At 33.5% G+C, this 16962-nt stretch overlaps 1 protein-coding gene across 4 annotated transcripts in view; it reads left to right on the plus strand.

Moving 5' to 3' along the window:
* The window catches only part of Ube3a (ubiquitin protein ligase E3A), a 100652-nt gene that overhangs the window by 12119 nt on the left and 71571 nt on the right, over window positions 1-16962 (plus strand). Inside the window, exons 1-2 of one of the 4 annotated variants that reach the window (XM_027924226.3) lie at window positions 12424-12488; window positions 14933-15052. The exons of 2 other annotated variants lie outside the window; for them this stretch is intronic. In XM_027924226.3, the coding sequence (XP_027780027.1) occupies window positions 15033-15052 (20 nt within the window). In that variant the 5' untranslated portion in view covers window positions 12424-12488; window positions 14933-15032. Of the gene's footprint in view, window positions 1-12423; window positions 12489-14932; window positions 15053-16962 lie in introns of those variants that run through there. One more of the 4 variants, XM_071608572.1, reaches the window with a different exon arrangement.

The following is a 16962-nucleotide window of genomic DNA, read 5'->3' on the forward strand; positions in this document are numbered from 1 at the left end:
TTTTGTCTTCTAATATTGTTATTGCTGGTGGGTGTGTGTGTGTGTGTATATATATATAGAGAGAGAGAGAGAGAGAGAGAGAGATACATATCTATACATGCCCCTGAGAAATCTATTAAATACAGGTAAAATGTCAATAGTGATTTCTTTCTTGGAGGAATATACTTGCAGGTTTCTTTGATAGGGTTTTTATTGTCTGTAAATCTGTTTTATATGTATATGTATGTCTGTATGTGTATATAGAGCTATATAAATATGCAAATATTTATGCATTCAATACATATGATTTATATACAACATATATACATAAATGTATTTACACAAGGGGTATTGATGGTTTACTGTTATATCTTTTTTGATCTCTGGGTATGAGATATCTTTCCATTTATTTCTATCGATGATTTATTTTGTGGTGCTCAGGAATAAATATAGGGTTTGTGCATGCCGGGTAAGCATTTTACCACAGAGTTTATAATATATACCCCCAACCCTCTTATGTTTTGTAGTTTTCAGTGTCCAGGGTTTTCTTTTACTTATTTAGTACTTTTGTTATGCTTATTCCTAAGAATTTTTTGTTCTTGCTCTGACTGCAGATGGAATTGTTCTCTTAACTTCATTTTCAGATTATTCATTACTTATACATAGATTTTTGTATGCTAAACCTGTGTTGTATATAACTTATTTTTTCTTTTAACAATATAGAAATAAACAGTTATATGTATGTTTCATTTATTTATAGTTCATTGAACACTGGTGTGGCTGGTATTTTTTAGATTCTGATAGTGGCAGCAGTGTCCAGAATCCATCTAAACCCCTGCCAAAGGCACTTGTATGCTAGAAATGGAAAGATAATAAATAAAATATATAAAAAGTGGAAAGAAATCACAAACAAGGTATGCAAAATAATGTTACATGATACATGGTCCTAAAGAGAAAAAAAAAATAAAGGAAGTGGGATATAAAGTTTTTGGAAATGGGAAGGATGAGGGGAAATTTTAGATAGGGTTATCAGGGAAAACCTCACTGGAATGGTAATTTGGGCAAAAAATTGAAGGAGATAGCCATGTGGATTTTGGGGGGAAGAACATTCAGGCAAAGGTTGTGGTGAATAGGAGACCCTAAAATGGAAGAGTATTTATTGTGTTTGAGAACAGGGAGATGGCCATTGTGGCTTTAGAAAAATAAATGATGGAAAATTAAGAGTCAGATAGTGGAGGGTATAGGTCCTTTGGTCATAATTAGGAGTTTGTTTTTAATCTTCGAATGATAGGGAAATTCATTGGAAGTTTTTGAATGGGAGAGAAATATATGACTTAGGGCTTTAGTAAGATCACTTTTTTTTTTAATATTTATTTTTTAGTTGTAGTTGGACACAGTACCTTTATTTATTTACTTTTATGTGGCGCTGAGGATCAAACTCAGGGCCTCACACGTGCTAGGTGAGCACTCTACCGCTGAGCCACAATTGCTGCCCCTGGTGTCTGTTTTGATCATGGACTGAAAGAGGACTAGGGCAGAACCAGTTAGTATGTGATTACAATTTCATTGGACAGGTGATGCCAGTGAGGGTGGTGAGAAGTGGTTGAAAATTGAGTACATAGGATAAAAGTGAACTAAAAGATAGCACAAAGGTTTTGACCAGAAACAACCAAAGAATAGAATTGAATAATTCTTTTTAATTACTTCATTAAATATGTATATAACATCACATGCCTACATGATTGGAGGGGGATTTAAACTGTGAGAAATCGTGTTAATGAACATTTGTCCTGAAGTAAATTTGAGATGGAAAGACTTTAACCTGTGTTCTATCAATCTTGAGAACTGAACTAGGAACCCTGAGAGGTCATAATATATTTTGAAACACTTTCCCATTATGGAAGTTCGATTACTTTCAATTTTGCCTTTACAAATAATGGTGCCTGTTATTTCTGTAAGGTAGAGTCCCACAAACAGGATTGTTAGGCCATTAAGCTATGTCAATTTAAAGATTTGGTAGATTTTGCCAATTACAGTTACCTTTTAAAAAGCATTTTTAGCAAGTTTCATGCCCTCAAATGATGCATGAAGCCACTTACTTACTCATTGCTGTTTTGTTTTATGTGCATATAAAAGTCTTTAAAATATTTATAAGTAGCTTTATTTATTTGATATTTATAGGTAGTCCCTCTTTTGGTCCATTTTTTATAATGATTTTATTTATTATTTTAAAGCACTCTTATTTAATCCTTTACTATTATTTTCAAGTATTGTTTCATCATCCATCATTTACCTTTATGGTATTTAATCAAGTGAAGCTTTAAATTCTTTATGTAGGTAAATCTGTGTTTCATGGTGCTGTTTTAGCATGCTTACAAAGATGATGTATTAAAATATTGTTATGTTTTCTTTCATACTTTTATGATAGTACTTTGTTGGTTTAGATTTATAAATGTAGATCTGAAAATTCATAATTTTGTATATGGAATGCTATGGTTTAGATAGGAATTGCAGGTGACATTTTTGGATATGGTATAAGAGCAATATCTACCTTTTATTTTCTTTCACTTGGGTATCTGAGTGTCTTGATCACTTAAAGGATCTTTCTATAATAAGTTTTCACAAACTTTGAAAAAAATCAAGTTTTCTTGAATAATTTATATACCCCTATTATCTGTACAGTTGGATGTATTTTGACAAATGTGAATACTAATTGCCACCATGACCATAAGCTAGAATATTTGATTCCCCTTCAAAAGTTCCCTTGTGTCTTATTGAAGTTGTTCCTCTCTTGGCTCCGGGCACTATCTAGTGTATTAGTTTAGTTTGTTCTAGAATTGCAAATAAGTGGAACAGTGCATTTTTACTCTTCTGGCCATCTTTCACTTAGTTTTTGAGATTCATCTATTTTTGTGTGTATGACTAATTTCTTTTAGGATAGTGTATTTATTCATTCATTTTTTTTGATGAATCTTTAGATTGTTTCCAGTTTTAAGCCTTTGTGAATGAAGGTATATTTTGTGTACATGTCTTTATAACATTTTCATTTTTCTAAAGTAAATCCCTTAATTTGGAATTAATAGATCACACGGTAGGTCACTAGTTTCGGTTTAAATGTGTAGAGAACTGTACAATTATTTTCCACATGGTTATACAAGTTTATATTTCATCCAATGGGTGAGAGTTCCATTTTCTCCAAATCCTTGTCAACATTTTTATATTCTGTGTCTTTAATTGCAGATAGGCATGTTTGATATCCCTTGGCAGTTTCTTGTTTTAATTGTGGTAAAATATGCATAACATAAAGTTTACCATTTTAACCAACTTTAAATATACAGTTAGATAGCATAAAATTCATGATAATTGTGCAACTATTACCACATAGTTGGTGATGGATAATGGTGATAGTTGCACAATTTTTCTTTCTCCTAGATTAAAACTCTGTACTCATTAAACAATAACTCCCCATTACCTCTTTTCCCTAGCCCCTGATTATTACTATTCTGATTTCTGTCTCTAAATTTTGACTATTCCAGGCACTTCCTGTTATTGGAAGTAGTGATACTTGGACTGTGTCTGGCTCATTTCACATAGCACAATACCCTCAAGGTTCATCCAGGTTGTAATGTGTCAGAATTTGACTCTTGATGGTTGAATAAATTCCATTGTGCATACCACATTTTATCTGTTCATCTGTATTTGGTTGTTTGCACTCTTTGGCAGTGTGAATAGTGCTGCTATGAACAATGTACAAATATAGTTGACGCTATGTATCTACATATTTTGGGTGATAATATTATACTTTTAAATTTTTTGATGGACCAACCCACTGTATTTGACAGTGGTTGCACCATTTTACCAGGGTTCTAGTTTTTCCACAGCCTTGTTAAGACTTGTTAGTTTGTTGTTTTTAAAAAATAATTGTCATTATTGTGTGAAGTGTCATTATCATTTTAATTTATATTTTCCTAATAACTAAATTTTCTTCTTTTGTGAATGTCTGTTCACATGTTTTACACATTCTATTCTTTTTCAGAACATAAGCCCTTTGTCAAATGTATGTATGTATACTGCATCTTTACTGATTTTTCTGGCTATTTATTTTATTAATCACTAAGGGATTAGTATTGAATTCTCCCAACTGTGATGTGGAGTTTGCTGTCTTTCCTTTTGTCAGTTTTTGCTTTAAATATTTTAAAGCTGTATTAATAGCTAAATTCATGTTTGGAACTATTAGATCTATTTGATGAATTGATCCCTGTTATCTTTATAAAATGTCCTAGATGTTCCTTGTCCTAAAATCACTTTTGTCTAGTATTAACATAGGCTCTCCTCCTTTCTTAGGTTTGGTTTTTGTATCTTATACCTTTTGCCTATCCCTTTACTTTTAACTTATCTATCATCATAGTTAATGTGCCTTTCTTTTAGACAACATAGTTGAATCTTGCTTTTTGATTGGTTTTTAAACTCTACCTTTTGAGTGTTGTTCATTTACATTTATTATATTATTGTAGTTAAGACACTACTTGTTTTCTATTTGTCCTATCTAAATTTTTTTTTAAAGAGAGAGAGAGAATTTTTTTTTTTTTTTAGTTTTCGGCGGACACAACATCTTTGTTTGTATGTGGTGCTGAGGATGGAACCCGGGCCGCACGCATGCCAGGCGAGTGCGCTACCGCTTGAGCCACATCCCCAGCCCCCTATTTAAATTTTTAAAAAACAAATTTCTTCCTTTCTTGCTTTCTTTTGGATTGAGTTTTTTTTGGGGGGGATGAGGTGGGGGGTTTGTTTTGTTGTCATATGGGGAATGTAACCCAGGACCACCTCATTGTATGCTAGGCGAGTTCTCTACTACTGAACCACATCCCCAGTTCTTTTCATTTTATTCTGAGACAGGGTCTTACTGCATTACCCAGTCTGGCCTTGAACTTGTGATTTTCTTCCCTCCACCTCCTGAGTATCTTGGAATACAGGTGTGTGCTACTATGACCAGCTGGATTGAGCATTTTTTTTAAAGAATTTTGTTTTGTCTCCATTCTGAGCTTATAACTCTGCTCTTGCTGCTCTAGGGTCAACTCTAGAATTTATAAAATACATATTTAACTTATTTCTATCTATCTTGAAAAACATTATATCTCTTAGTGTATAGTGTAAGAACAAAGTTTTCAAACTTACATAGACTTTAAAATAATTGTGGCATGTAATTGTACAATTAACATTGTTATATTTCCTTTGTTTCATATTTATCCATACCTATCCTTCTATTAGTTTGTCTTTTTTGTGCTTTTCAAGGTAAGTTACAGATGTTACACATGTTTTTGTACCACTTCCTTAATTTCATCATGTATATTAACTGGAATCAAGTGTACTGTTCCATTTATTTTCTTCTGTGTAACAGATCACCTTAAGGGGACAGTTAAACATCAACAGTCATTTACTTTACCTCTGAAACTGAATTTGTGCAGGAATTGGCAAGAAGAGCTTGTCTTGGCTTTAAGCATATTAGCTGGGTAACTTGAAAACCAGAGGCTAGCATCATCTTAAGGTTTGTTCAGTCATACATCTGCAGATTGATGCAAACTGTCATGACTTTAGCTGGAGCTCTGGTCTGGAATGCTTCATTTTGGTTTGACATGTAGCTACTTGGCTCCCTTGCAGTGTGGCTGTTTTCCTTATAGCATGTTTGACTAGATCCCAAGAGTGCAAGGTAGAATGGCATTTTTATGACTTACTATCAAAAGTCATAGAGCTCCTATGTCTACTTCATTGAAAGTTTATGGGGAACTTGAGCAAATTTGTAATACTGTTTGAAAGTCCTTATTTGCTGATTCCTTCAGTCCTTTCAGTTTATCTGCTGATTTTTTTTTCTCTTAGTTATGTGTTGTATTTTCCTGTTTGTTTGTGTAGTAGCAGTTTCTTACAAATTCTGATTATAGTAATATTTTGTTGAATTTTATTTTGGCAGTCAGCTAAATAACTTGCTGGTCAGTCTGATCCCTTTAAGGCTTTATTAGGGTGTATCTAGAGGAAGCCTTTACTTTTAAGGATAGTAGCTACTGCTAAGTCAGGACCTGTTTTGAATCTCTACTGAATGCTCCAGTGTCCATTTATTTTCTTTTCACTATGGTTGGAGAAAACACAGGAGTTTGCCAGTCCTTTCTAAGCAGTGGGAATATTTCAGCTCATAATTCCTCTTCTTTCAGCTTCATGGAGTGTTTCACTTATGCAGTGATTATACTGCAACAGACTCTCAAGTGGCCCGTATTTTGTAGCTTTTTCTCTGCATAGCTCCCTTCCTCTCTATTATTCTATCATAAATTTTACCCACTTTTGGCCCCCTCAACTGTGATATCCTGCCTCTCACCTCAATGAGATTGCTGTCTTATGATTGGACTTCCCCTACATTGACTGTTGGTTGAAAAGTGCCTCCAGGTAGAATTCCAAGAATTAGATAGGTAATTTCATTCCATTTCCTTTTCTCTTGCTTGGGTTACAGTCTTGTGCTGCCTATTACCCAGGGTTTGAACATTCGTGTGTGTGTGTGTGTGTGTGTGTGTGTGAGTGAGAGAGAGAGAGAGAGAGAGAGAGAGAGAGAGAATGTATATTTGTAGATGGACACAATGCCTTCATTTTATTTATTTATTTGTTTTTATGCCGTTCTGAGGATTGAACGGCATGAGTGCCTTACGCGTGTTAGGCAAATGCTCTTATCACTGAGCTACAACCACAGCCCCACATTCTTATTTTTGACAAGAAGTACCTGTAATATATTTTTGAAATTTTCTCTATTATTAATTTCTTGTTCTGTGTATCTGTTTGTCTACTGCTTATGCCACCCTAGTTTTTAAAATAAACTCTTTGATTGTAGTGTAGTATACATACGGAAGAGTAAGCTTATAAGTATATGTAGCTTGTTAAATATTGAGCATGCATATTCAGCCAGGCCAACAAGCATTAGCATATTCTCTTTACTCCATCACTACCCATTTCCCCCCAGGGGTAACCACTGTCCTATTTCTAAAAGCATAGATCAGATTTGCCTGTTTTATTATATATATAAACTGGAATTAACCATGTTTATAGATAGTCCCCAACTATGTTTCAACTTACAATTTTTTACCTTGCATATGATGGTGCAGAAGCCATATGCATTCAGTAGAAACTGCTTTGAATTTTGATACCCCCCACTCCCAGGCTAGTGATACACTTGTGATACTCTCTCATGGTCTCATGGTGCTGGGCAGTGGCATTGACACAGCTCCCTGTTAGCCATGAAATTGAAGGTAACTTATATTTTACAGTCTCTCTTGTTGAAGTTTTAGTTATCCGCAGTCAGCTGAGATCTGAAAATATTAAATAGAAAATTCTAGAAACAATTATAAGTTTTAAATTGCACCTCATTCTGAGTATCGTGACCATTGGGCTCCTTGGGATGTGAATCATCTCTTTGTCCAGCATACCCACCATATCATATGTCCAGCCTACTACCCACCCCATTGGTCAGTTAATCACATCAACATTTGCAGTTTCATACTGCTTTTATTCAAATAACCCTTATTTAATTTAAAATGACCCCAAAGTGGAAGAGTGGTGATGCTAGCAATTTGGGTATTATAAAGAGGCATAAATGGTTTCTTTAAGTGTTGTTTAATATCAAAAAAAGTGCAATAAGATATTTTGAGAGAACTTCACATAATTTTTATTATAGCATATTGTTATAATTGTTGTTTATTAGTGTTGTTAGTTTCTTATTGTGCCCAACTTATAAATTAAACTTTCTAGGTATGTGTGTAGAAAAAAATGAAGTATATATAGAGTTTTGTATTATGTGTGGTTTCAGGGATCCAACTGGGAGTGTTGGATCCTCTGAGAATGAGGAGACTGCTGTTCTGCATTGCTAAGCTAGCTATAATGTTCAGTAGGCTAGGTATATTAAATGCATTTTTTACTTACCATATGTTCAACTTATAGGTTTTATCCTTCATCACAAGTTGAGGAACATCTGTAGTTGTGTCTGGTTTCTTCCATTTAATATATTTTTGAGATTTATTGTTGGTTGTAGTAATTGGTTATTGTCATTGCTGTATAGTGATTTTTTTTTTTTTTAAAAGAATGTACCTCATTTTGTTCTGCCATTGATGGACATTTTTAGTCATTTTTGATTTGGGGCTATGAAGAATAATGCTCCTGTAAACATTTCAATGGATGTCTTGTCAAAATATGTATTCATATCTCTTATACATAGTGAAATTTAGTTATTAGATATACATATATTTAGTTTTAGTGTATACTGTTCAAGTTTTTTGAAAAAGGTGTACTGATTTTAATATTATTTAAATGAATACAGTATGCTTTAATATCCAGCAAAGCAAGTTCCCTGAAAGACAGGGAACTTTTCTGTTAGGAACAAACTTTTTTTTTTTTTAAACATAATCTTTGAAATAAACTTTGGTAAATTGACATTAGATTAAAGTTAGTTAATTTGAAATGAATTGTTCATCCATGAATGCATTTGGAACTAACTTAACATTTTTTTTTTTTAGTCTGTAGATCCTGATTCCACCCCCTGCTTTTTTTTTTTTTGGAAGGAGGAAGCATGGTATTAAAACATAGTTACCATAAGTGTGAAAATAATATGGAAGAGATGATCCCTGCCATCAACCATATAATAACTAGAGGCACTGACAGATGTATACAGATAACTATAAGGCATAGAATAATAAATATAGGGTGGCATTAATAAATTATTTTATGGTATTGGGAACATGTAAATAAGAATCAAAGGAGACAGTGGTTGTGTATTGAGGAAAGTTTAGAAGGCTGTATTTTTGTGCCATAAACCTTTAGAATGAGTAGGGTTTTTTACAGGGTTGGAGAGATGAATGGGAGATGGAAGTTGCAGAGCATAGGGAAGTATTTCTAAGTGAAGTTTCCTGAGAAGCAAAACCAGTAAAATCAGAAATTTAGATGGCTAATATGCGATAGCCAGTAATTCAGTGATAGGACTAAATCTGGGAGTTGGTGATGGTGTAATATAAGGAGCAGTAATGCTTAGATGACCATGTGGGGGCCTTATGGCAATGGCTTCATATAATATGTAAAGGAGTTTGAAATTTATTCTATTGGTATTTGGAAGACAAAGAATTTTCTGAATGTGGAAGTATAGGACCAAGTTCTAATTTTGAGGAGGATAATTCTAGCAATTGAATTGAAGGTAAAAATAAAATAAAATAGAAACCAAATAATGAGGCTATGTGGTAAGACAGTGTTAATAAGCATGGGGAAAAAAAGAAATGAGATTTTAAAGACAAAATTTATAGGGTTTGAGTATAAATTGGAATGGGGTTCAAAGGAATGAGTGTGGCCTTTAAAAACAAATTTGATTTTGAATTTTAACCTTACATTTACTGTGGACCCTAGAGCAAGTAACCTAATTTGTTCCTCCTTTGTGAGATGTTTATTCCACGAACATTTTAAAGCACTGGAATTATAAAACTGAATGATACAAATATTGTCTCAAAGCTTTGTCTAGTCTGGAAGAAGAGGCTGGACTAATATGTTTTGGCCAAGTTGGGGTAGTGTCATGTGACATGATTTTGGGGATTTGGTTTATTCTGGATTCAGCTAAAAACCATTAAAAGAACTGAAGAGAGTTTTGGAATATGGGGTAATTCCTGACATGGAATTGGTGGCACCTGGTGAGTGATTTGTTATATCAAGAGAGAACTTAGACTATGACTTTTCTAATTGGAGTGACTGTACCTATAGTGCTACCATTATCTCACAGGATTTACTTATTGTGTCTGTAAATATTGCTTATTCCTCTTGAAGGATGTCTTTTCCCCAGATTTAGTCAGGATTATAAAACAGTACTCCCTGTTTTTCTCTTGTAAAACACTTAGTTATGCATTGTTATTACATAATTTACTCTACTCTAGTTTTTATTATCTGTGCCCATCTCCCCCCACCCCAAATAATGCAGACCAATAATTGTGTCTAGTTTTTTACCACTGCATTTTCATCTACCTCATAAGCACTCAAAATCTTGTTGACAACGAATGAATAACTTTTAAGAATTTGCATACTGACAAGTGCTGGTTAGGCTAAATAAAAATGAGAGAAAATAGGGAATGGTCCCTGATTTTTTGTCTGTAACTATGATAGTAAAATTAGGACTATATAGAATAGAATGAAATGAGTCTTGGGGAAAATAACTGAGTTTGATTTTAAAAACATTTATTTTAGATGTTAACCGGACATTTAAGTGGTTGTGTGCTTTTGGTTATTGAGAATTGTAGGCTTATAACTAGAGACGAGGGTTCAAATATATAGAGTTAGGAGTTGTAAGTATAGAGGTGTAATGGGAATAGATGGCATTGTACTGAGATTAATTTAGGTTAATTGACTATTGACAGAAACTTCAAGAGTGGCTATGTGTGAGAAATAGGAAGATGAACTAGCAGAAGACCTAATTACTCTTCCAGGGGTAGAAAACAGATGGGCAGGAGTACAGTATTAGGGAAGTGGGAGTTAAGGGATAGTTAGCAGTGTGAAATGCTGCAGATATTAAACAGGATTAAAGGGACATAGGATTTGGAATATATATCATCATCATCATCATTACTGATGATGACTTTTGTGAGGAAAATTATAGTTGGTGGAAGATTTTATCCATCAGCATAGGCTAAACTAATGTTTATTAGATCTTTCTGGTAGTTAAGGGAGAGTAAGGTAAAGGTATGTTAAGGGATTAAATGGAGTTGATAGAATTGTGTTGTGAGTACTATATGAAAGATATATTTAAAACTTTAATCTTAGCGTAGATAGATAAGAATAAAAGCCTAAAGATAAGATGTTAGCAGGAAAGTTGTTGGAGCAGTCTTTGATCAGTTGTGAAATTTGTAAATGGACAAAACTTAACAAGAGTTTTGATAAGTAATTGTACCTATAAACATGGTACAAAAGAAGGACAAGAATGGTAGATGTGAAAATAAAATGTGAAATTCAAATTTTGACATAGGTTTTGGATGGAGGTAAAGGAAACAGGCTTTTGAAGAAGAGATCTGGGATGTATTCTATTAATTATGTATTACATATGTGTATATATATATATCACCAGGGGAGGAGTGAGGGGTGGAGATTGTTGGCAGATGGGACTATTTTTAAATATAAAATAGAAAATGAAGAAAATAGAAATGAGTAAAATGAAAAGTTTTGGAGGAGATGTTGATTGACACAGGCATTTTAAATTTAGATTACATTTATTAGTTTAATTTATAGACTGAGCTCCCTCTCGGAGAGACATAGGAATAAATAAAATGAGGGCACCATGTTCCAGACTATAGGGTTCTAATGGTTAAATTTGCTAAGTAAATGCACCTAAAATTTCTGGTGCTTACAGTTTTTGTTTCTTTTCCGGTATATATAGATTTTAGATTTTGTATATTTCCTCTGTGATATTTGTTCCTAATCTATAATTAGGAAGACAAGTTTTCTCACATTAGGCTCTGAGCACCACCTGAAATATATGTTAAAATACCAGTTCATGAGTCCTAACCTCATAAACTGAATTAGAATCTCTGAGGCTGGAGCCTGAGTAACTGCATTTTAAAATTCTCCAGGTGATTCTGTTACAAAGTTGAAGACTGTTCTCTAAAGTTTTAAAATTGGTTAATTTGATTAAAAATATTTAATGCATTGTATTTATTTGCTGCCGTTAGCCGGTAGAACACCAAGTGGATTTCTTAAACTTTGCCTGTTTTCATTATCATAAAATGACACGTATTAAAAGATTTTAATTGCAGTTCCACTAGAAATGTTCAGATTGTTTACAGAGGAGTTATGCATTTACAGAGGTCTCACTTAAAGCTTCAGAATAAGATTTTTTAAATAAGAGTTAAATTTTGATAGATTAAATAGTTTAAGACATAATGTCACAGAATATCAAGACCGTGTTATGTGCCAGACAGGCATTATCTTACATCCTTTTAGTACACTTTCTCTAATCAAATAGTTTGACACTTGAGACTCAGAGGTCAAAGGACCTGCCTATACCCTTATTTTTACATGGCCGATGCTCAGCACATAGAATTTAGTTAAAAGGAAAATTACTAAAGGTGTCTGAAGGCATGTAGTCAAAAATTTTTATAAATTTCCAGCCTATTTGTAGAGAGGGTGATGAAATGGAAAGCACTAAGCTTTGTGGTTGAAAATGAGAAAGCACAGTTTTGCCAGCTGAAAGCATTCAGGCTACAAAGGCCTGCCTGACTACCCTGCCACTTGTCTTGGCAACAACAGTAGGATAATTTGATATTTTTTTATATATTCATAAACATTACAGAAAATTGATTCACTTTTATTTTATAATGAGTTTTAGTAAATTTTTTTGCAAGTTTATCCAGCTGTCTATATAAAAGGAATTGAGTGAGGTGTTTTATATTTTAGGTTAAAAAATCTGTAAGAGCCTGATTTTAGAATTCACCAGCTCCTCAGAAGTTTGGCAAGATATGGTATGTTTCTGTTTTATTTTTTGAAATTCATATTGCATGAATTATCTTAATGTCATGATTAGAATGACAAATGTGTTCCACAAATTTGGGCACCTGTCATTTTTAAAGCAGTTTGCTAGGTACTACAGGTGGACTGTATGAGAGACCCAAGTGGGATGCTGAAAGAATTTGCAAGAAATTAGATGCTGTGGGATGGAAAATAATACACACAAGAAGATTGAGAGGATAGGTTTGGCTGTTAGGCTGTGAATATTTATTAATCACTCCCTTTTGTGAGCACATTATATTCAGGCACTGTTCTCAGTTGTCCAGGTGTTAGCTTGCTCATCCTCGTAACAGCCCTTGATATTGAAATTCTACCTGTAAGAATTAAGCTTCAGAGGTTAAGTGACTTGCCCAAGATTTCCTGCTTCTAAGTGACCAAAGGGACACCTGTTTGTGTTTTGTTGAGCATCAGAACTCACAAAAAAAAGGGACTGGAGGACTGGGGTTGTGGCTCAGCGGTAGAGTGCTCGACTAGCAGGTGCGAGGTGCTGGGTTCGGTCCTCATCACCACATAAAAATAAATAAGTAAAGTAAAGGTATTGTGTCCAACTACTAAAAAGAGGTGGGGGGGGTGACTGGAAGGGAGTATTTAACTTAGTAATTTTCAAAATACATCTAATTCTTTATTTGATTAATTGATGTTGATTAGTTAAGTCCATTAAAAAGATACTTTAACTTCGCATTTTTGTGTTTACAAGTTGGAAAGTTAGACTTATTTTGGATCTTTTAAATCCATATACACTGAGAACCCAAGAAGAATTGTATCATGATCAGTCAGTGTTTTTTATTTCCAGGGTGCAGTTGTCTCTTTCCATATTACATCAGCAGTACCTAGGTTCTTAACAGGAGACATATAGTTAGGATAGGGAAACTGAAAAATTGACTTATTTTCTTAAAGGGATTATAATTCCTGTTTATTGGAATCCCAGGTTACTTATATATTCTCAGGCTAACCTTTTTTCTCTCCTAGATTTGAAGCCCTTTGTTTATAACTGTAGTGGTGTTCCATTGATGTTTCAGCTCTTTCCTTGGGGTTCTCTGATACTTTGCTGTTTTATATTGGATTCTGGGTCCATGCTGTTAACCACTTTCCATGCTCTTCTGTTGTTCTCCCTCTTCATTTTATCATCTTTCTTTAGTTCCCTCCTCAGATTTGACCTGGATATAAAGTTCATTAGGGCATCATTGAGGGGAAAAAGTAATTGAATGAAATGATCTCTTGATACTGGATGTTTCAGATGTGTGATATCTTTGCCAGAATTATAATATGGTTTAAAAGGCCTGCTAAATTTGAATTATAATAGTCAGGAAAATTTGGTTAAGACCATATATGGGAGTAAAAAGATAATAGGTTGAGGGAAGAAAGATGGACTTTCTTATCTTGCTATAATTCTTTCATGAAATTGAATCTAATGGGTTGATGACAGAGTAGAATACATTTTCATGTAGAAACCAAGGAGATCTGGCTAATGTTAGATGACTCAAAGAAAGAATAAGTAGAACTAGACTTTGGGGTATGTGTTTGTGTGTGTGTGTGTACCCGTGCACGCACATGTACGCTCACGCTTAGGCATGCATGTGTACCTGCATGCACATATATAGGTAGAGCTATTTTATTAAGTATTTGTCTACTTGGTGACTTATTTCTCCATCTGTGATTAAATTAGTCCCATTTAAACTCCTGCTATAATGGTGAGTTAACGGTCCATGTTCTAAATCCTTGCTCCTTTATATATATTTAAATCATGAAATTCTATGACAAAAACTAACCCATCTCCCCAAAATATTCCTACCCTTAATAGAAAGTCTGTAGGTCATTGTTATAGTTCTGATTTCAACACTAATTCTAAAATCTTGGGCAAATCAATTAATTACTCTGAGGCCAATTATTATTGTTATTATTTCTTATAGTATCTGCCTTATTTAGGTAGGGAGAGCCCAAACTGTCCTGATATTTAAGGCATCATTGACCAAAGTACTTTATAAACTCTAATACTACATAAAAAGTACAGATAGCGTCTGTTATCCAAAATGCTTGGGACGACATATGTTTCAGATTTTAGAATTTTTTTTGATTTTTGGAATATTTGCATAGACTTTACTGGTTGAGCATACCTAATCTGAAAATCCAAAATCTGAAATACCCCCGAATTTAAAACTGTTTGAGTTGGTGACATGAAACTTAAATTGTTTTAGATTTTGGAGCATTTTAGGTTTTTGGAGAAAGATATTTTAAGAAAACAAAGTGCTGGGAAATATTCCTTGAAAACTTTCCTATAAGTATTTTTCTGATAAATTTTGTATTGAAACCTAATTTGAAGCTTTGCAGATTTCTTTTAAACATTGAATTGAGTTTATATACTAAAGTGTTCTAACCAAAGGTTTGTTTAATTTGTTAGAATTATTAAACCTACGCTCAGATCAAGTTAGCAGCTAGACTGGTGTGACAACCTGTTTTTAATCAGTGACTCAAAGCTGTGATCACCCTGATGTCACCGAATGGCCACAGCTTGTAAAAGGTAATTTTAAATGTTATTTTACAGCCTTTAAGAGGCTGTCATCATAAAGTGAAATACATACTGTAAAAATGAAGAAAATGTCTAGTTGGCAGGAATACTGTTAAGAATAGAGTACCTAAGAGTTGACCTATTTCTCCATTTAATCTCCTTCCTAATGTATTTCAGTTCATTTCCTACCCGCTTTATAAGGTCAGTAGCCACCACCAGAGACTTATCCATATGGATAAACAAGAAAGTATTATTTCATGGTTTTAAATAAACATTTTAAAGAAATGTGGAAAGTTTTTTCATGTGCTTTTTAAAGTATGTTTTTTATGTGGTGGAAGTTTACTTTTCTAGAAGTTTTGGCAACTTTAATAAAATTAGTTTACTTTTTTGTCCTAGAGAGTTATAGTGGAGGCAGAAGAGTAGCTTACAGGAGAGAGAAGCTGCACCCATTGGAAATGATCCATCATTTGAATTTGCTAAGTCTTGTTGCAGTATTTAGATTAGTGGGCATTTTTGTGTTTGTTATTTTCTGCAATTCAGATCAAGACCTAAAATTGAGAGTCTTATAGGATTTATTTTTTATTTTCTAATGCTACTTGGCTAATATGTAGTTTTAAAATTATCTAATTTGTTATTCTCACAAACTTTAGGGTAACTAAAGTCAGTAGTTTTAAAAGAAATTTTTTCCCCCTTGTGTTATATGTTGTGAATTGGGTAAAATTAGGAGTGTGTTCTGAATTTTGTTTCTAACATTTTGGCAGTAAAAGTGAATGAGCTTTTTAGGAGCCAAAATAATGTTGGGAACTGTTACTAGATGTTTTACACACATACACACACACACACACACACACACACACACATTATAGTTTTGAGAGTTTGAGTCCTCACTTGAAGATATTTTTCGGTAACTTATTTAGAATATTATAGAAATATACTACAAGGGGGATGAATAGAAATTTATTCAGATATTCATTGTTACTCAGAAACAATTCTGCTAATTCTGTATATTCGCTTTTCTGTGGATTAAAAAAGTTTGCAATTTGAGTGAAAAGCAAACTATTATGTTTAAGAGACCCAGCAGAGATATTTATTTTAGGATAATAATATTTCAGTCTTTCCTTACTCTCATCCTTCTGGACTGGATTATTTTAAAATTATTTGGTTTGACTTACAAATGATTTTTAGTAGCTTACTTTAATATTTGTAAATATTAAGTATAATCTTGTATATTTATAGTAATTTAGTAACATTTTGATACTAATGTTTACATATTCTTGCTAAGGGAACAGAACAGAAATTGGGAAAATAGATGTAGTTACCATTTGATGATATATTTAATCTCTATACCATTTTAGGGTCTCAAAGCTTCTCAACAATTACATGTTATACTTCCAAGATTTGGTTTTGTTTTCCTTCTCCTTGTATCTGACCTTTCTGAAGTAATTTTTTAAAAAAAATTTTGTCATCATGTTCTTGCTTTTTTCCCCTTCTTTTTTTTTTATTCCCTGTTAATTTTTGAAAATTTTGCTGCTTAACTGTTTAAAAGCTTCTAATCTGCCTTTCTTCCTTCAGTGCCAGCAGGTTTATTTTTTTGTTTTGCAAGCCAGCTCTGCCTCTTTACCGTATGACATCTGATGTTGGAGGGTCGCACTTTCAAAAATGAGTCAGCTGGTACAAGGGGTTATTATCAGTTTTTAGCTCTTCTGTCTGGGAGACACACATTTGGAAGCATTCTTGGGGTACTTACCCACAAGCTGATTTGCTTGCTCCCTGGGGGAGAGTGTGGAGAAAATTTTTGGATTCATGGTGCTGCCAAATCACTACCTCCCCCAGCATGCCCCAGTTTTTAGTTCTTAAATAATTTTGTACAAAATTGAAAGTTTAAATAAATTGCAAAGATGATCTGACAAATATTTGAGCTG

Source organism: Marmota flaviventris, chromosome 2, assembly GCF_047511675.1.
Source record: "Marmota flaviventris isolate mMarFla1 chromosome 2, mMarFla1.hap1, whole genome shotgun sequence".
Lineage (NCBI taxonomy): Eukaryota > Metazoa > Chordata > Mammalia > Rodentia > Sciuridae > Marmota > Marmota flaviventris.